The following is a 20,782-nucleotide window of genomic DNA, read 5'->3' on the forward strand; positions in this document are numbered from 1 at the left end:
ATCAACACCTTAGAACCCTTTTTCTTCTTTTTTTTATAGCAGTACAGTTTATCAAATACTAATTTCAACACATATTCTTCTACAGTTTCACTATGAAGGATTACTATCCTCCTTCTCGGAAAAAGCCAAGTGATAGAAGTTTTTTTCCTGAGCAAAACGGTTCCAGGCAGTCTCGAGGGGGCTCATTTAATAATAATTTCGATCGAGGGTCTTCATCAAACGAATACCGTCCTTATAACTCTACCCATCACCAGCCATATCAGCGTGGTGGACGCAGTGGCAAATGGAGAAGTCGCGAAGGAGGTGGCGGATATGCAAATAAACAGCAAAACCAAAATAATAACGCGCATATTGGTGGCGAACATACGCGGAAAACATGGGTTGGTTTTAAAACACAAGTACCAAACTTACCAGAATCACACATATCTTTTGACAATGATACCACTAACGTCCAGGAGAAACACAATAAAAACGGAAGTAGTGACAGAGATCGTCGTAAAAGCTCTGATGAATCAGACCTCTTAACTCATGAAAGTAACTCTGTTCAAACGAAGCGACGGAAGCGGTCCCTTGATGACGGTAATACTGAAGCTACAAAGAACGTATCAAAACGACAAAAGACTACCCCTACAGAATCTGGTTTAAAGTCTCCTAATCGAGAATCATTTCACCGTTCGCCTTCGGGATCATCGTTAAAATTTTCTAACAAACAGCAACAGTCAATGAATGGTCAAACAGCGACTTTGGAAAAGGAGGCACCAAAGGAGAAGCAAAAATCAAAACAATTAGACCATACTGAAAAATTGAAGGAAAAAGGGGAATCAAATGTTAAAAGCGCTTCTTTTTCAAGCTCACTTGTCAAACCTACTAAAAGCAGTCTAAGGGAGAAAAAGAATATTCATAACGCCAAAGAAAAAAATAAAGCTAATAAAAATGATAATGAAAGCCGTCATTATGCTGAAGACGCGGAAGATGAGGAAGAGTTAGAAGAAGCAGAAGAGGCAAAAGAGCAACAAGAGGAACCACAAGAACCAGGGGAACAAGAAGAAGATAATGATGATGATGATGATGATGATGATATGCCTATTGCCAGCGCTTATAGACATAGATTTAAACACAGACGTTTTGAAAAACATCTTTACAAAGAATCACCATCTATGCATGAAAGAAAACAAACAAACTCACGGCAAGAATCACCACGGCAATCCAAACTTACAAAACTTACTAAGTTGAAAAAAGATCACTCCCAAAATTCTAAAAACCACCATGGTTCCGATTCTACAGCGAGTGATGAATCAGAATCTGATAATACAGTCAACAGATCCTTGTTTTTATCTCCACATTCTTCTAATAGGCGGCGCCGATTTTCCAGCCAAATCAATGACGACGACATTATTTTGGTGAGTGAAGAAGACGTTATGAGTGAAACTGGCGACGAGGGGAGTTCTGCAGAAGTAGAGGTAATGAAAAAGGCACTACATAAGATAGGAAGAGTTAAGAAAAGGAAGAAAAAAGATGAAGAGAAGATTAAAGAAACAATTGAAGACAAGGACAAGGTAAATGAAGAAAAAGAAAAGGAAGATGAAGTTAAAGAAAAAGAGAGGAAATTTCCCAAAGATATAGAGAGAAAAAAAGAATTAGAGAAAAAGAAGAAGAACGTTGTATGGATGAAGGAAGACGAAAATGAAGGAGACGATGAAGATGAAGATGAAGATGATGAAGAAGAGGAAAAGGAAAGGGAAGAACAACCAGAAAATATTGTGCGGGAGGAACCTAAATCACCATCTCGGCTGTCATCTCATCATGAACGAGACTTTTCACCATTAGTTGCAAAAAGACCCAAAAATGTTTCTGATACCGCATTTGAAATAGTTTCGTCCCCTGAAGCTGGTAATGATTTTGATTCGGAGAACGAGGGAATAAACCAAGACCAAAATCAACAGCTCCATCTTTCAGAAAGTTTAGATAATGTTGCAGCAGTTTCTAGAGATCAACAAAACAGGGCAATTTCTAAGTCAACCCTATTTTTAGAAAAGGCTACAACAACCACGCTTTCTGGACAATCCCAAGAAAACACAAAAATACCCAGCCCGTCATCCCCGCAGGAACTAACACGGGAACATACAAATTTACCAAGTCCTATTGAAACAATGCAGCCTCAAAATATTGGCAATTCAAAAAACATTAATTCTGAAGCCAATACTGACAGGGGGCATATTACTTTTTCTAATGTTCCTCAGTCAAGTAGTGGCAGTGTACCACCGGCAATGGGCACTTCTGCTTCTTCTACTGAAATCCGTATCAAAGTTGAACCTCGTAGCAAGCGATCTACATTTACCAGGAATAATGTTGTGACATCTCTACGAGCAGTTGAAGAACAAGTTATTATCGGGGAACAGCAATTGGCGAGTACTGAAGGCATACTTGAGGGGCTCCAAGGATCAAATGTGCAACAATCGCAATTATCTGATCAGCAATCTCAGGTCCAGGAGCAACAAAATGTACAGTTGGATACAAACAACCGGTCTACTGATACCCATGAATATGAATCTTTAAGACAGTCACAAGCTCAATCTCATGCTATATACGCGGGAGTTTCACAGACTGACGGGCGTGTGCAATCTGCTTTTGGTGTGACTGCAGACCTTCGAGAGAAAACTTTGCACAGCGCTCAGAATGAACAAGAAAAAGCACACGAGAGAGCAAAGCGTGAAGAAGAATTGCGGCTCAAGAATTTAGGGGAGAGGAGAAAGTTAGAATCTATGAGATTTAACGGGCAAGCGCTGGCGCAAGCTCAGGGAATAAATCAAGAGCATGGTTCACCGCAATTGACTCAGCAGCAGATGAAAGAACAGGCCCAAGTCCAAGCTCAAAAGAGTCAACAACCTAAAGAACCAGTTCAAGGCCAACTGATATCGGCTGAGCAGCAACCAGCAACTGAAGATATCGTACATCATCAAAAACATCTTAGCAAAGAAGCACGGATGCAAGCTCGTGTTTTGGCTCATGCCCGAAAATTAGCGAAAAAAAAAGAAGTGGAAGCTCTTTCACAGGAAGAAATCGAGCTTCAGCAAGCCAAACTTTTGAAAGAAGCCAGGCTTCGTGCTCAGCTCAAAGCTCAACAAGAACAAGCACAATCACAATCACAGGTTTCGGCACCAATGCCAATACCAATACCAACACCAATACCGGCAAAAACACCGTCACCAGCACAGCAACCAGCACCGACACAAACACCGTCACAAACCCAAATACCAGCACCAGCACTAACTCCAGTACCAGTAGCAACATCAGCATTAGCATCAGCATCAGAAGCAACATCATCACCGGAACTTGAAGAAACAGAACCATGGACCCAAGCACAAGAAAAAGTACAAGCAGAAAATTTGAATAAAGCACAGGCAGCGACACGGGCACAATTACAAGCTCAACCAATCCAACCAATCCAACCAATTCAACCAATTCAACCAATTCAGCAAACTCAACAAAAACAAGAACAAGAAAAAGCACGCGCTCAACAAATTCAGAAAGCTCAGCAAGCGCAAGCGCAAGAGCGCGCTCAACAAATTCAGCAAGCTCAAGCACAAGCTCAAGCACAAGCTCAAGCACAAGCTCAAGCTCAAGCACAAGCTCAAGCACAAGCTCAAGCTCAAGCACAAGCTCAAGCACAAGCTCAAGCACAAGCTCAAGCACAAGCTCAAGCACAAGCTCAAGCACAAGCTCAAGCACAAGCTCAAGCACAAGCTCAAGCACAAGCTCAAGCACAAGCTCAAGCACAAGCTCAAGCACAAGCTCAAGCACAAGCTCAAGCACAAGCTCAAGCACAAGCTCAAGCACAAGCTCAGGCTCAAGCTCAAGTACAAGCACAAGCACAAACACAAGCTCAAGCTCAAGCACACATGCAAGCACAAGCTCGAGCTCAAGCACACACGCAAGCACAAGCACAAGCTCGAGCTAGAGCTCAAGCACTAGCCCATGCACAAGCCCATGCCCAAGCGCAAGCGCAAGCGCAAGCTCTAGCCCAGGTAAAAGCACAAGCACACGCTTTTGAAAAGTCTCAGACACAGCAACAATATCATCGACCTTCTTTAACAACTTTACTACATCCAGCATCTTCACCCCAAATTTCATCACCCGTGACCGCCTCTCCACCGGTTCATGTTTTTCAAGCACGACATCCAGCTGGAGTTCAAGCGATATACTCTGAAAAATTGCAGTCACAGCCACAGCAGCACCAAAATGCATTACAGCAAGCACCCCAGCAAATGCCTTATACCGATGTTAATACTAGTAGTGGTTTCGAGATGAATTCGCAAAATATTGTGCCACCTGCATCCACACAGTATCCAACAGGACGACGTGGGAGTGTAGTGTCAGCTAGGCCTATTCATAGTAATACTCAAGGGCAGCAAGGGCAGCCAGGGCAGCAAGGGCAGCCAAGGCTGCCAGGGCAACAGAGACCACTGGGACGAAGAGCAAGTGGTAACGAAGCGATAGGAGGCGACCTTAATAATGATAGCAGTGAAATGAAGCGAGTCGTGATACCAAATTTGGATGAGGCATTTGCCAAGTTTTCTGAGAGAATGAAGCTGGAAGCGGCACAACGACGACAAGGGTTTACCCGTGTGATTAACTTTGTGAAATCACGAAAAGAATATCTTAGTAAAGCGGCTGAGACTCTCCAGAGACGGAATTTGTTATCTCCCGAAACTGGGGCTGAGGGTGAAAATAGAAGCGATGATAAACAAACTGGTTCGGATTCGGGTATACGTGAAGTAGCCGGATCTGAGACCACAGGTGGAGATGATGCAAGATCCGGATCCGAGCCCAGAACAGAAGAGACAGAAATAAGAGAGGAATTAGGAGTTGAGGCAGGGGTTGAGATGGGCAAAAATTCCGAGCATGAGCACGAGAATGAGAATGAGAATGAGAATGAGATTCTGAATCCGACCAAAGATCAGGAGCCCATTAGTGAAAGGGGGTTAGGGGAGAAGGGGCCTTTCAAGAATGAGGAGTATTTGAAGATTTTGGAGCAGCTTCGGTCAACGAAAACAGCTGAGGAGTTTGCGATGTTATTGGCCGGGTTATCGAAGGCATCGTTTTCCAAGGTGTTTATGAAATTGGATACACGGAAACAGGTTCTGGTTAAAGAATTATTGAAACTTTATTTTGATAATGGTGGGAAAAAGGTTTGGAAGCCAGATCAACCGAACATTGAGCAGCTATTTCAACAGTACCAGCAGAATGAGCCGTTTCAATCTCAGCAATCTCAGCAATCTCAGCAATCTCAGCAATCTCAGCAATCTCAGCAATCTCAGCAATCTCAGCAATCTCAGCAATCTCAGCAATCGAAACAGCCGCAACAGTCGAAACAGTCGAAACAGTCGAAACAGTCGAAACAGCCGCAACAGCCGCAACAATCTCAGTCAGGCCATGGTGTGTTATCTGAGCAAGTAACTGGAAGTAGCATTACGCCGACGAATACCACCATTCCTACTCCTATTTCCACTCCTACAACTACTATGGAAGTTATCAATGATAATTTTGGTGGTGGTGATAATAATAATACCAATAATACCAATAATACCAATATTGGTTCAAGTGTTACGAAATCGACTATACCTTCTCCTATTGTAACTGCTGCTACTATTACTACTACTAATACTACCCCCACCACCAATACTGCAACAACTGGTGGTGGAACACTACCTCAACAAAGAAGTAAGAGCGGCGGTATTAAGAATTCAAAATCAGTTTTAGATCAATATCAGGAGATCAAACGGCTATGGCAAATACGGGAGAGTCTTTCACAAGAGCAGCTTGAAGTATTTATGAACCTTGTAATGATGCACCCCAACATACCTATTCAGGACAAGACTCGCATTACATATGCGTTGCTTCATTTGAATAAGAAGGTGGAGAAGTTTACAGGAGAGGGAAAAGTGACTTAATTTTTTTTTTTTAAAGATATTTGTTATTGAACAGTTTTTTTTTTTTTTTTCATAAGTTATTTATTGTTTATATTTATTATATTTATATCATTATTTTAATAATTATAAAAAAAAAAAAACAAAATCTAATTATAATTATAAGTTTATTAGATTAAAAGAGGTTGCAAATGAAGCAAAGTTTTAAAAGAAAAGGTAGTCAATATTAATTATTTTTTTTTCAATAGGAAAGAAAGAAAGAAAGAAAAAAAAAAAACTTAAACAAGAAATAAGAAATGATGGGAAGTTACATCAATTGAAATGAATTTTTATGTTGACGAGACATGTTGAATAACGGCGAAATTTTTGGCCGAGGAAATCATTTGTTGTTGTTGTTGTTGATAGTATATATTAATAAAATAAAATAAAAATAGTACGCCACCAGATATAACTGAAAAAAAAAAAAAAAAAAAAAAAAGATCATGATATTTTTTTTAAGTGTGATGATATGTTAATATATACGCAAGATCACATCAGATAGAAATCATAGCCGAAAAGTAACCAAAAAAAAAAAAAAAAAAAAGAAACTTAATTTAGGAATTAATATTGGGAAAATATTTAGAGATTTTTGAATTTTTTTTTTTTTTTTTTTTTTTTTTGGGAGGTTAATGGATTGCCCCAACAGCATTTATGACAATCAGTCAGTATGAGAAGTCGGCCCATTTATTTATTTATTTATTTTTTTTTAAAGGGGGAAAAAAAAAGTAACCCCATATATATCTAATTAACTACAACTATAGTAGCGTATGAAGAAATATCCCTAATAAACATTGAATATAAAGCTAAGTATTTAAACCAAAGTCTAAACCAAATAACAACAAAAAAAAAAAAGGGTGGGAGATTTCTTTTTCACACACAAGATGAATATTTTTTCTCTTTTTCTATAGATGGATATGGGTTTATATATATTAAAAGGACCCAAAGGACTCAAAAGACTCAAAAGATTTAAAAGAATTACAATGCTCAAAAAGAATTGTGCCAATCAAATGATGATAATCAAATGACTTGAGAAGAAGAAGAAGAAGCAATAATAGAAAGTAAAAAAGAAAATAAAGAAAATAAAAAAAATAAAGAAAAAAAAAGGTCCAGAATGACCTTGTGACCTTATGAATGGTTTCTTATCTCCATCTGAGAATAAAGTAAATGTATCTTTATATATATATATATATATGGTTTTGCGGCTTTATTATCAATCAGTTAAGCTTAATAGGAGGAAGAGACGAGAATACAAGTGATTAGTGACCAAATGAAGTGCAACATTGGTACTATATTTAAAATGGGGGGATAGTTTTTTTATTAGTTTCTCAATCAATTAATGTGAAATATTTTTTAAATATTGAATATATATATAAAATGAATTTGATTTAGAGTAGGTTTAAAATGAATATAATTGAATACTTAATATGTTAATGATGAGATTTTTCAAAAAAAAAAAAAAAAAATTCAAAAATTGGACTTAAAAAAAAAAAAAAAAAGATACATGCGGCTGAGCACCATAAGAAGAACCGGAGAAGTTAAGAAAAATAAAAAAGAAAGGTTGAAAGTTACAACAATTACATAATCATATAATATTATTTTATTACAACTGCAATTATAATTATAATTACAATTACAACATTTAAGTTTGTTACAAAGTCGCAATCCGTATGTCCCCGAGACCCGACTGTGGCCGTCCGCCACTAACAAATGCAGGGCCACTTTTCATATACAAAAAAAACAAAAAATCAGGCCGTTTGTTTGTTTGTTTGTTTGTTTGTTTGTGTGTGTGTGTATGTGAAGGCAAAAAAAAAAAAAATTTGTGTGGGCGCACTTACAACAAAATAAAAAAAATAAAAAAAAAAAAAACAAAAAACAAAAAATTTCTCGCCCCAACAAATTTAAAAAAAAAAAAAAAAAAAAAAAAATTTAATTTTGTGTGAGTTTTTTTAAAAAAGAATCTTTTTAACACTACGCACATACGGGTGGGGAGGAGAGAGGAGTGGAAGGGACAAAAAAGATTAGCGACTGGTTGATTTGGAAATTTGACAATAAATGAATATAAAAATAAAAATAAAATAAATATAAAATAAATATAAAATAAATGAATGAATGAATGGATGAATGGGAAGACCCTCAAAAAAAACTTTTTTTTTTTCTTTTTCTTCTCCTAATCTACCCGCCATTATATTTTTATTTATTATTAAAATAATAAAGTTATATAATATTGTTGGAATATATATAGATAGATATAGATATATAGATATATATATATAACTTGTTAAAAATCAAATATATCAAATATATATAAATACTAGCCCACTGCGCCCCTCCCCACAGAAAATTTTATTTTTTTTTTTTATTTTATAAATTTTTTTTTTTTTTTTTTTTTTTTTTTTTTTCTTTTCTTTCTACAAACCGCCATTCTTTCTTTTACTTTCCACCCCCAACAACAACCACAATCAGTATTTATATATATTTATATATATATATATATATAATTACTTCTTTTTTTTTATTTTTTAATTTTAAATATACATTTATTTATTATTATCACCAAAAAAAAATCACAAAATGGCTGAACCAAATACTGCCATTCCTCAACAGGAATCTCCTGTTGTTGAACAACAACAACAACAACCTATTCAACAACAAGAACATATCGAATCTACCTCTTCCCAGCCTAATGAGGACCTCAATGAAGTCGACATTGCTGAGACAATGGCCATTGCCTCAGGCGTTTATACCGATAACAGAAGCAAACTCAAAAGTGCATTCCTCATCAAGGATATGAATGGCCCATCAAATGAAGATTCTACATCGCACAAGGGTAAATCAAAACACCACCACCACCACCATCAACACAAGCACATTTCAGAACAACCATTTACATGGAATAACTGGCACAAACATATCAACTGGGTTAACACTATCATTGTTGTCATTATTCCATTCATTGGTCTCGTTGCTGCCCCATTTACTCATCTTAGCATTAAGACGGCTGTCTTTGCTTGTCTCTGGTACTTTTACACAGGTCTCGGAATTACTGCAGGCTATCATCGCATGTGGGCTCACCGTGCTTACCGTGCTGCTTTCCCTCTTCGCATTTTCCTTATGATTGGTGGCTCTGGTGCTGCTGAAGGTTCCATCAAGTGGTGGTCTAATGGTCACCGTACCCACCACCGTTACACAGATACTGATAAGGATCCTTACAATGCTCGTCGTGGCTTTTGGTTCTCACACATGGGCTGGATGGTCTTTAAGCAAAACCCCAAACTTAAGGCTCGCACTGATATTTCTGATCTCATTGAAGACCCCATTGTTCGCTTCCAACACAGACACTACATGCTTATTCTTCTCTTCTCCTCCTTTGTCTTGCCTACCCTTATTGCTGGCTTTGGCTGGGGCGACTGGATCGGTGGTTTGGTGTATGCTGGCATTCTCCGCAACCTCTTTGTCCACCAGTCAACCTTTTGCGTCAATTCGCTTGCCCACTGGATTGGTGACCAGCCCTTTGATGACCGCAGATCCCCCCGTGACCACGTCCTTACTGCTCTCGTCACTCTTGGTGAGGGTTACCACAATTTCCATCACGAGTTCCCCTCTGACTATAGAAATGCCCTCAAGTGGTACCAGTACGATCCTACCAAGATTTTCATTTACTCAATGTCTCTTGTCGGTCTTGCTTATGACCTTCAGCGTTTCTCTCAAAATGCTATTGAACAAGGTCTTGTTCAACAAAAGCAAAAGAAGCTCGACAGATGGAGATCCCGCCTCAACTGGGGTGTCCCCATTGAACAGCTTCCTGTCATTGAATTTGAGGAGTTTAAGGAGCAATCCAAGACTAAGGCTCTTGTTTTGATTTCTGGCATTGTCCATGATGTGACTAACTTTATTGAGTCTCACCCTGGTGGCCGTGCTCTTATCAAGACTGCCATTGGTAAGGATGCTACTGCTGTCTTTAACGGTGGTGTCTACGACCACTCCAATGCTGCCCACAATTTACTGGCCACCATGCGTGTCTCAGTCATTAGAGGCGGCTGTGAGGTTGAGGTTTGGAAGAAGGCTCAGACTGAGAAGAAGGATGTCAACCTTGTTTCTGATTCTACTGGTGATAAGATTGTTAGAGCCGGCCTTCAGGCTTCCAGAGTTATTTCTAGCACTGGTGTTTCTGGCCGTGCTGCATAAATACAAAAATGAAATATATATATTTATGGGGTGATGACATTATTATTATTATTATTATTATTATTATTAAAACATAAAGAAAGAATGAAAAGAAAAAAAAAATTCACTTTCTAGGAAGTGAAGAAAAAATTTTGTTCTATAGTTTTATATAAATAGCGGTTCTCATATTTAAAAAAATATAAAAAAAGTATTGTGGTTGTTTTAAAAAGTTGTATTTTTTTAATTTTTTAATTTTCAAGTCTTAAATTCAATATTGGGAAAGAAACGATTGCATCTTTTCTTTTCTTTTTTTTTCTGGTTAAACCCACCCCCAACATTTTTTTTTTTTTTTTTTTTTTCAGTGAATAACAAATCCAATACTATTATAATTATATTATAATAATTATTATTATAATAATATAAATCTTACATCATCATTAACAACAATATCACTTTCCACTCGCCCCCCCTCTCTCTCCCTCAAATTTTAAACCAATCATATAAGTAAATGCTTTCCAATAAAAACTAACAAAAAAACCTCAACTTGAGTCTGACCTCAACTTGAATAACTTTTATATATATAGCTACTATATAGTACAACTGATTATATCTAATTCCTCTTTTTTTTTATTTTTATTTTATTTTATTTTTTAAATTAAATTAAATTAAATTTTTATTTAAATATATTTCAATTTTTTTTTAAGGATAAAATTAAATGAAGCTCAAGTTGTTAATTGTTAGTTTGCGTAATAATAATTATTATAATTATAATGCATTTTTTTTTTTTTTTTTTTTTTCAATTCCATACTCAAACCTCAGTTTCATTGCTTCACTACTACTACCACCACCTCTCCTTCCACCCAAAAAATAATAATAATAATAATAATAATAAAAAAAGGGCTAATTTTGTTCCGCTTTTTTTCTTTCTTTTTTTTTCTTTTTTCTTTTTTATTTATATTTTTTTTTTATTTTTTAGATAGGTATCTTTTTCAATTATGGGAATTATTGTTTAATTTAAAATAAAAAGGAAAAATGTCTAATGGTAATTAATTAATTAATTAATTCAAAATTCTAACTATATTAACTTTTACAATTTTGGATAAAACGTCCGACGAACCTCTACTGGATCTCCATCATACAATAAACTCTCACGAATAGCATCCAAATCCTCTACAGCCAACCCTACAATGTTGACCAAATAATGTCTCACCCCTCCATACTTCTTTTCAAACCAATCTAGCGTCTCAATCATCGTATCAAACCTACTACTTGTCAAATGCTCCCACCCACGAATCGTCATCTCCTTAAATTGTGGATGTTCCTTCACATGTTTGGCAAACTCTCCATCTCGTGCCATCTTCAAAAGCCGTTCCCGTTCTGGCGCATACCCCACAGTCGTCAATTCATATTCATGAGCAATCGTGTCCCGTTCAACTCCTAATAACAATAAAACAAGCATCGCAAATACTCCTGTCCGATCCTTCCCAGCACTGCAATGAAATAAAAATGGAGACCCGGGATTGGCCCGCACCCATTCAAATGCTCGCTTAAATGCTCCAGTCCGTGCACCGGCATCCAAAATCTCTCGGTACGTCTTGCTGAACCCATTCGCTGCATAAGCTGCAAACCTCCGTGCAAGAGCCTCCGGACTATACTCAACCTTGGAAAACAGTGGTTCATGCGTAGTTATCACACCAGGAGGACCATCAAACAACCCATCCCGAGTGTTTTCATTCTTGGGCCGTAACTCGGTTTCAGACCGGAAATCAAATACTTGCTGTATCCCTAGTTTTTTCACTTGTTCTCTTCCAGCTTCTGTAACACCATCTAGTGACCCACACCGATACAAAATCCCCGGACGTACCCACCGGCGCACAAGCCCATGTTTTTCACGCACGGGGAACCCGCCAAAATCGCGGAAATTTAGTACGCCCTCCACAGTTTTCCAGCGAGCCACTGGTGTTTCCCCCAATGCTGTAGATCCCAATGTTGCTTCCTGTTTATGAAACCTTTCATTTTCCTTCTCAATGGTAAGACGGTCCACAATCAAATCCACCACTTCAGGGACCAATGAGCGTCTGGACCCAACCTCCTCATCGCCAACCACACTTGTCGTGCTCACCACGTAATTATGGTTTGCCCCAGACAAAATGTGAAGCTCGTGGTGTCCAGCCAAAGCATCGGCAAACAAGTATGCGTCTTCACAGGGAATAATATCATCGTTATCACCGTGGATCGTCAATACATAAGTGTCGCGCCTCAAGTACTTGATTTGTGTCATGTCGTACCCGGCAATTGTAATGGCTTCGTGTCGAGCCATGTATGGAGTTTCCTCCTTTTCTACCCCTCCCTGTTTGCTCCGTCGAGCATTAGAGACCTTGAAGTACTTCTCAGCTCCCCAAAACTCCGGCATGTTTTTTTTGTACCATTCAAAAATCATTTCAGTACGGTACCGACCTGAACAATTGACTACCGTAGGAATGTACACTCCACCATCTGGCAGTGCTTGTTGACTCAAAACCCAATTTAAGCATGCTTGAGCACCTCTTGAGTGCCCCACAAGTGCTGCAGGAACCAACCCTAGCTTGTTGATAAGATAATCCCACACAACCGTCAAGTCCTGATGTTCTGCATATGTTGTGAGTCCATTGGGAGAGTCGACATGTTGCGAGTTACCGCAGTTGCGGAAATCAAACCGGAACGTGTACAGCCCATTACGTTCTGCCAATGCTCGTGCCAACAGTTTCTGATACACATAGTTGCGATGTCCGGATTGGCCGTGTGCTAGTACAACAACCCGACGCTGGGGCTTTACCGCAGTAAAGTCCGTGTTGAGAGTGTGTAATGTATGCTGTGCGGGGATCACAAGAGTGCCCTCGATCCCGGCTGCAGGTAAGTTGTCACCAAGAGACGGGGCCTCGTGTTCATTGTCCATGGCATATATGTGCCTGAACGGGATATTGATGATTTTTTCAGTATATGATGGAGTATCTGATTTAGTCATTGGTAGATCTATATATTGAATGATAGCAATTATGCTGATTAAGAAGTATGAAAAAGGAAAAAAAAAAAAAAGAAAAAGAAAAAGAAAAAGAAAAAGTAGTTGAAGAAGAAATATAAAGAACGGTTGGTGGTGCTGACGGACAAGTATTTATATAAGTTTGGGCGATCCAAAATCCCCACATTTAAAGGTGACAACCATGCAAAGGCAACCAGCCGAGGTTTTTATTTTGTTGTATTTAATATATTTTAAAAAATACTGAAAACATATTTAGGTTCACGAACCATATCACATGATGTTGAAATTTTTTCTTTCATGATTTTTTTTTTTTTTTTCCACCGCCAAAAAAAAATGCCCGCCCAATCCAATCACCGCCTGGATTTTCACATCCACACGACACACCCTCTTTCTTCCCTGTCCTGTGATCTCACTCACTCCGTCCAGCTAGACATCCTCAGCATCTCTCTCTCAATTCTTCACAATATGCTTCGCTCGTCTTTGCTGGCATCATCTGCTGGCCGTACTATGGCCCAGCGTTCTTCGCCATTAATAACCTCTCTTTCGGCACAGCTCTCCGGTCTTCGCATCGCTGCAACTACCACCACCACCACCACCACCACTACCTCATCATCTTCTTCCTCTTTCCACACATCGGCTGCTGCCAACGCCAAGGTCAGTCGGTACGTCAAGTCTTTGCGTCGTGTCCAGAAGCATTTTGCTCGCCAGCTTCAAAAGCCTAAGCCCGAGGATGTCGACCCCGTCCTGGGTCGTTCCAACGTCCCCTTTATTGAACGCATGAAGGCTGCTCTTGTTGAGTCCGATAACCTTGCTTTTGGTCTTACTACCACCGAGGCTGAAAAAATTGTTTTTGGTGCAGAGTACGCTAGCACCATCCGCACTGCTACTTCATCTACTATCTCCACTTCCCAGGGACCCATCTCAGGCGCTGGCTCTTCTTCTTTTGGCGTGAGCTCTGACTTGGCCGACGCTAGCTTGCAAGTCTCTGGCTCAGCTGCTGGCTCATCGGCCTTTTCTGGTCTTGCCATCAAGACCAAGGAAGATGCTGCCAAGCGTGAGGCTATTCTGCGTATTGTCTCTATGCAAAACTCGTCATTAGACTCTCGTAAGAAGTTTGCTGTCGACTTTGCTGTCAAGGAGTTTTCTCGTTTTGAAGGCGACACTGGTTCTTCCGAAGTTCAGGCTGCAGTAGCCACCATTAAGATCCATTTCCTTGTCACACATCTTAAGGAAAATAAGAAGGATCTCCGCTCCAAGCGTACTCTCCAACAGCTCATTTCCGACCGCCAAGGCATCCTCAAGTATCTCCGCAGAGCTCACCCCAAGCGCTACTACTGGGCCATTGAGAAGCTTGGCCTCAACGATGCTGCCATCACCAACGAATTCAACTTGAGCGGCAGATACTTTGAAAAGTACCAGTTCTTCGGCCCCAACACTCTTTCTATCAGAGACTCCAAGAAGGAGAGAATGGCCAAGATCAAGTATGCCCGCATGGAAAAGAAGGCCCAGAAGTTCCTTGCTGCTACTGGTTCCTCGCGAAAGTAAACTCTCTGACCATTCTATTTTTTTTTTGGTTTCTTTTTGTTGTATATAATAATATTAAAAAGTAAATATTCTTTTCATTTATTACTTGCTCTTGGTGTATTGTTTATATGACTTGGCCAGATCGTCCAGCGATATTGGATCATACTCTTTTGACCCGCGGCTCGCCTTGACCCACAACACATTATCATTCATGTAAACTGGCATCCCAGACGTCCCTATGGGACTCGCGGAGACTCGGTATAATGGATGTCCCAATACTGGATGTGCCCCATGTGCTGCTGTAAGAAACAAGTCTGCTGCTGCACAGGCATCTTCAACCACATCTTTAAACGAGGTGCTTGCCAAATCTTGTGCTGCTGGGCTATCCCGAGACTCAGGAAGACTAATTGGAATCTTCTTCTTCTTTTTGGCCCGCTCGCTCTTTGCAGCATCATCCTTAAGCTCAGTGCTTTTAAGCTGTGCGTCAAGGTCAGCCAGAAACTGTTCTGCACGCGCTGTATTGGTCGTTGTCTTGGGCCCTGCAACAAGTCCCGGCACAGATAGTCGGGTCTGGCGTAGGGCAGGCTTTAAGTCAACAGCATCCTCAATCATATCTATACTTGCATGGAGCTCGCGCTCAACAGCATCTAATTCCGCTATGTGACGCGGAATAGCCTTATACCAAGCTTCATACCAGTCCAATATCGCCCCCATCTCTTGTTTATCGGCATCCTGTTGTTGTTTTTCATCACTAGTCTTCTTCTCAGCCGCCAGTTGCACTGTATCCATGATCCAATCGTACAAATATGTTTCAAAAGCAGTCAGGAAATGTGCACAAAAAAGGTCACTAAACACAGGAGCTCTAACAACAGTTGGACACCATGCACATATGGCTTCCAACGCTGTCACCGATGATTTACTTGCACTTTTAAGCTTAACGTAGCTGCGTAACACTTTCCCTAACCGAGGAATCACGCTGTCCTGTACCAGTTCTGCAAACTCTGCTTTGCTCATTATTTCACGCCATTCTGCAAGACCATCTAACGGTGCCGCATCTGTAGGACGCCAGTCGCGCATAAGTCGCATATACCGCTCTTTGACTTCGCGAGAAATCTCTTCGACGCTGGCTGCATCCAAGTACGGTATCCAGGGGAACACCCAAATATGGGGAGGTGGTGGCAATCCAGTTTTCCTGTTGCCTTTTAACGAGTTACTGGAGTAAGATGAGGGTCGCCATCGTTTAATTGAATGCACAAGACGCGGAACCACCACGGATTTACGGACCTGAGCTTGGATTTCTTCAGGAACAACAACAGACCATTCTTCTAGCATCAAAATAGCAGTAGAAGAATGATCTGGCAACCACTCGTCTTGTAGAACGTGTCGGATCTTAGGCACCCATGTATTGTAAAGTAATCGCTCGTAGAGTTGTCTGGGGTTTTCAGAAGCTGTCTTTTTTTCCCATTCTTCTTCATAATCGTCCTCCTGATTTAAAAGGGTATCTTCTTCTTCGTCTACCTTCTTATCTCGATAAAATAAAGGTTTCAACTGTAAGAAAGTTTCAATAAACTGAGTTGGCAAATGAAGTGGATCCCAAGTTTTGAAGGCTTCTTCTAGTAGAGGTGCAAGTGTGGCTACTGCCAGTTCATCTAGATTAAAATGGTGCGCATGTTTAAAAAATTGGTACTGAATTGTGATCAAAGTCTGTGTCAGGTTGTTGAGTGCTTCAACAGGATCATCGTTTTCTGAGATATTATGAAAGGTACTGCATTTTGCCAAAAACTCCTCCATCTTAGAGATTTCATCTGTCAACAAGTTAACCTTATCTTCAAGCCGGTCAATCTCAAACTTGGCATATGTTTTACGTGTTTGCAGAGACCGCCATTCTGTGCCATATTTTTCCATCTCATTATTGACTTGATCAATCAGAGCAGACTCTTCGGCTGTAATGGCTTCCTCTTCTTCTTCTTCTTCCCCTTCCTCTCCAGCTTTTTGCTCGCTGCGACTTTGCGTCATGTCCACAATCTGTTTAAACCCACTGGGTATATGCAATCCTTCGGATTCCATTTCATGAACTGTTTTGTAAAGGGTTTTAGCACGTCGACGCGTGCGCTCAGCAGCTGACATTGGGGGTTTTAGAGATTTTTTCGATTTACCTTGTTTTTTCTTGTTCTCATCATCAGAAACTTCATAATCATCTGCAATCTTTTCTCCACGTCTTTTCGCCTCTTCAATTGATTGTTTAGTGCGTTCTTTAATACCACCAAGACCAAGACCTTGTGGACGTAACTTGTGCTCAACAGGTCTAAGAATACCCCCACCGTCTTTTCCAAGACCTTGTCCTTTGACATAGCCCATCTTCTCCAAGAGTTTAGCACCAATGCCATAAGTTTTTTCATTCTTGGATGTTGGTAGCTGTGGCGGTTTTTTTACTGGGTTACTTGGTATAGGTTCTTCTGGTAGTGGCGGGTTCTGTGGAAGTGTGAGCTCAAATAATGGATTGGAAAAGGCAGATCTCATACCCAACTGTGAACCTTGCATGGTATTAGAATCTGATTTTGATGTCTGAGTGGAATCAGAAGCTTTAGAAAACATCATGTACTTGTTTGGTTGTGATGGTTTACTGTCTTCAGGTTTAGAAGCCGGGGCAAATGCCATGAACTGTTTTGATACAGGCTTGGTGTCTTCAGAATCAGACGATTTTGTAAATACTGGTGCCTTTTTCTCTTCATTTGGTGATGACTGTGTAAAGAGCACTGATGAGTATCTTAGATCGCCATATGAACTGGTTTTGCTATTGCGGTTGTTGTCTTCGTTGAAAACGCCATAAATGCGTTCATCGTTAAGCTCATCTTTAGTTTTTTTCCTCACAGGAGCTCTAGCACCATTCCAGCCCGCACGGAGCTCGTCTTCGGAAAAGTCCTCATCTGAAGACGAAGACATGCTGTTGTTTGGTGAAGAATAGAATGAGTCTGACACGCGTTATGATGAAGTGAATAAAAATAAATATTCATTGGGTTAGGGTTATAATTTTTTTTTTTTTTTTTTGACAGATTGCTTGGCCTACCACCATCTAAAAAGTCTTTTAGCATCATCATAATATGTATTGTAGATTCACAACAGATAAGAAGCATAAAAAAAACTGCTATTGAGAATCCAAAAACCAAATAAAAATTACACTAGAAAGAATAATAATATGAGTGATTCACAGGGAAAACAAGTACAAGTTCAGCAGCCAGCCGTGGATCTTCCAAATCGATGGGAAGTTGAGCTCGAGGTAAGAATATGTTTATTATCTTTTAAACAATGGACTAATCATATAAATTAATCAATTAATCAATCAATAAGTTTGTACAAAGTCTTGCTAATCCACATTATCTTAATTATCTTGCTCAGAACAAGTATCTTGAAAGTGAGGAGTTCTTAAATTTTCTTGAATATTTGGAATACTGGCGTGAACCAAAGTACGCAAAGTATATTGTGTAAGTATTTATTTAAATTCTTTTGTAAAGTTTTTGAGATTTTAACATTATCAAGGTACCCTAATTGTTTATTTGTTCTTTCTTTGTTAAAGGAGCCTCGATTTCGTAAAGATATTGCGCGTGAAGACGTTTCGACGATGTTTATGGACGACTTTTATATGCGGTGGCTTAAAAAGACCACCAATCCAGAAGGCGATATTGAAAAGATGGCTAAAGAAACTAACCCTCCCGCTGATTCTACTACAATCAAAACTGAGCCAGGCAAGTGATTTCGATTTGCCGATTTTTTTTTGTTTAAATTTTTTTTTTTTTTTTTTTTTTTTTTTTTTTTTTTTCCTACACTAAACACTTAACCGCCGTTCCATCAGCCACCAACATTGGAATATCGCGGGTTTCTGTTTTGGGACAGGCGTGGCGTGTGGCGTGTGGCTTGTGGGGGAGTCACGTGAAATTAGATGATTTTGAACTGGAATTTGCCAAAAAATTTTCATTGCGCGAGACCAAAAAAAAAAAAATGCATTTGTAAGGCAAAAAAAAATGGTGCAAATACTTTGTTAAATACCAGGAATCTCCCAGAAAGTTTTTTTTTTCTTCTTACAATATTGCTATTATTTTTTATTGCTTTCCCAGAAGTTCCATATTCCTATATTTCTCTTTATACAACAATCAACAATAGTCCTCACAATGAAACCGGCCAATATCCAAAGACTCTCGCGAAAGTCGTTACTCGCTCTATCAAAACCAACAATGGCACGGTTTTACTCCGCGCCAAAGAGACATTCTACACCACCTGCTACTACTTCGCAAGCCACATCTTCAACTCAAACAACAGCCAATAGTTCACGGCCTCGTGGTCTGGCTACAATCTCTCGCACAAATACACCAGCATCTAACCCTCAAATGGCCTTTCCATGTCTTGACCGTATGGAAAAGCGCACGCAATCTCTCCAATCTTCCTCATATGAGTCCGGTCCTGAACCCTCATACTCTAACGTTTCCACGGGATACCAAACCTTTCATTCATCAGAACCTCTTTTCCTCGACAATGGCGGAATTCTAAGATCGTTTGATCTTGCTTATGAAACATGGGGTACTCTTAACGATACACGTACAAACGCTATTCTTATTCATACTGGTCTTTCGGCATCTTCTCACGCAAAATCTCACTCTAAAAATACAAAACCTGGATGGTGGGAAAAGTTCATTGGTCCAGGCCTCAGCATAGATACCAACAAATATTTTGTCATTTGCACAAATGTGGTTGGTGGCTGCTATGGCTCTACCGGTCCTTCAAGTTTTGACCCTGCTGATGGTGAAAGATATGCTACTCGTTTCCCCATTGTCACAATTAATGACATGGTGCGAGCACAAAATAGACTGATTGAGGTCCACTTTGGCATTAACAAACTTTATGCATCCGTCGGTGCTTCAATGGGCGGAATGCAATCTCTTGCATATACTACACAATTCCCTGACGCCGTTGACCGCGTCGTTTCCATTTCGGGCTGTGCCCGCTCTCATCCTTATTCTATTGCAATGCGTCATACCCAGCGTCAAGTTCTTATGGCAGACCCTAACTGGAAGCGAGGGTTTTACTACGACTCTGTACCACCTCATGTTGGCATGAAGCTTGCAAGAGAAATTGCAACCATTACATATCGTTCGGGTCCAGAATGGGAAATGCGGTTTGGCCGTGACCGTGCTGACCCCAACAAGTCGCCTGCTCTTTGCCCAGATTTTTTGATTGAAACCTATCTGGATCATCAGGGAGAAAAGTTTTGCTTAGAATACGATGCCAACTCTTTATTATATGTCTCTAAAGCCATGGATCTCTTTGACATGGGTGCGACAAATCGCGAACGCGCGCTTAAGAATAAATTAGAAGCTATGCAACGATTTGAAGAAGAAAGTCTTGCTACAGGAGTAACAAGCACAGATAAACAAATTCCCCAATGTACTCTGCCAGATAAGCCTTACAAGGAGCAGCCCCGCAATAAGGTTACAGATCTTTCGAAGAGCGATCTTGTTGAGGGTCTGCGGCCCTTAGGTAAACACAAGGTTTTTGTGCTTGGTGTTGACAGTGATATTCTTTTCCCCAGCTGGCAACAGCAGGAGATTGCCGAAGTGTTACGGGATGCTTCCCGATCACTTGGTGGTGATGGTTCTAACATTGAGTATTTGGAATTGGGTCAAGAAATTAGTTTATTTGGCCATGATACCTTTTTACTTGACGTTGAGCACGTTGGTCTCCCCATGAAGCAATTTCTGGAAGAAAATTAAACATTTTTTTGTAATGAAAAGAAAACATATAATGAGAAACGGTTTTAATGATTAAAAAAATAACATCCTAAATTTAAATGAAGAATTAGAAAAGTTTTATTTTGAAAATGGGTAAATATTGAAATAAAGAACAAGTTATAATTGTCATAACGTACAAAAGAACCCTTACAATTGGTATTTTAATGCCAAATCGTAACTAACAATCTGCAAATATGAAAGTATTTCTTTGCTTGGCTATGTCATACTTATTATTAAAAAAACAGAATTAAATTTCTGTCACCCAAAGTTCAGCAATGCAGTGTAATGTATTCATTATAATTTATACTAATTACTATAAATGGATTATA

At 39.5% G+C, this 20,782-nt stretch overlaps 7 protein-coding genes across 7 annotated transcripts; 5 read left to right on the top strand and 2 right to left on the bottom strand.

Moving 5' to 3' along the window:
* Nucleotides 1-92: 92 nt before the first annotated feature.
* Nucleotides 93-5,951, top strand: SAPINGB_P002963 (uncharacterized protein; the record flags this gene model as incomplete). The annotated part of the gene is made up of 1 exon (XM_031997681.1): nucleotides 93-5,951. The coding sequence occupies one exon, from the start codon at nucleotides 93-95 to the stop codon at nucleotides 5,949-5,951; it is 5,859 nt and encodes a 1,952-aa protein (XP_031853572.1).
* A 2,586-nt stretch (nucleotides 5,952-8,537) lies between these two features.
* SAPINGB_P002964 (uncharacterized protein) lies at nucleotides 8,538-10,151 on the top strand (the record flags this gene model as incomplete). The annotated part of the gene is made up of 1 exon (XM_031997682.1): nucleotides 8,538-10,151. One exon carries the CDS (start codon nucleotides 8,538-8,540, stop codon nucleotides 10,149-10,151), a length of 1,614 nt encoding a protein of 537 aa, XP_031853573.1.
* A 1,066-nt stretch (nucleotides 10,152-11,217) lies between these two features.
* Nucleotides 11,218-13,134, bottom strand: SAPINGB_P002965 (uncharacterized protein; the record flags this gene model as incomplete). The annotated part of the gene is made up of 1 exon (XM_031997683.1): nucleotides 11,218-13,134. One exon carries the CDS (start codon nucleotides 13,132-13,134, stop codon nucleotides 11,218-11,220), a length of 1,917 nt encoding a protein of 638 aa, XP_031853574.1.
* A 480-nt stretch (nucleotides 13,135-13,614) lies between these two features.
* SAPINGB_P002966 (mitochondrial 37S ribosomal protein uS15m) lies at nucleotides 13,615-14,694 on the top strand (the record flags this gene model as incomplete). Its single annotated transcript, XM_031997684.1, has 1 exon — nucleotides 13,615-14,694. The coding sequence occupies one exon, from the start codon at nucleotides 13,615-13,617 to the stop codon at nucleotides 14,692-14,694; it is 1,080 nt and encodes a 359-aa protein (XP_031853575.1).
* An 81-nt stretch (nucleotides 14,695-14,775) lies between these two features.
* Nucleotides 14,776-17,616, bottom strand: SAPINGB_P002967 (uncharacterized protein; the record flags this gene model as incomplete). Its single annotated transcript, XM_031997685.1, has 1 exon — nucleotides 14,776-17,616. The coding sequence occupies one exon, from the start codon at nucleotides 17,614-17,616 to the stop codon at nucleotides 14,776-14,778; it is 2,841 nt and encodes a 946-aa protein (XP_031853576.1).
* A 253-nt stretch (nucleotides 17,617-17,869) lies between these two features.
* On the top strand, nucleotides 17,870-18,424 carry SAPINGB_P002968 (uncharacterized protein; the record flags this gene model as incomplete). The annotated part of the gene is made up of 3 exons (XM_031997686.1): nucleotides 17,870-17,950; nucleotides 18,076-18,155; nucleotides 18,211-18,424. The coding sequence occupies 3 exons, from the start codon at nucleotides 17,870-17,872 to the stop codon at nucleotides 18,422-18,424; spliced, it is 375 nt and encodes a 124-aa protein (XP_031853577.1).
* A 415-nt stretch (nucleotides 18,425-18,839) lies between these two features.
* On the top strand, nucleotides 18,840-20,435 carry SAPINGB_P002969 (uncharacterized protein; the record flags this gene model as incomplete). Its single annotated transcript, XM_031997687.1, has 1 exon — nucleotides 18,840-20,435. One exon carries the CDS (start codon nucleotides 18,840-18,842, stop codon nucleotides 20,433-20,435), a length of 1,596 nt encoding a protein of 531 aa, XP_031853578.1.
* Nucleotides 20,436-20,782: the final 347 nt, after the last annotated feature.

This window comes from Magnusiomyces paraingens (assembly GCF_902498895.1).
Source record: "Magnusiomyces paraingens strain CBS 517.90 genome assembly, contig: contig2, whole genome shotgun sequence".
In the NCBI taxonomy this organism is placed as follows: domain Eukaryota; kingdom Fungi; phylum Ascomycota; class Dipodascomycetes; order Dipodascales; family Dipodascaceae; genus Magnusiomyces; species Magnusiomyces paraingens.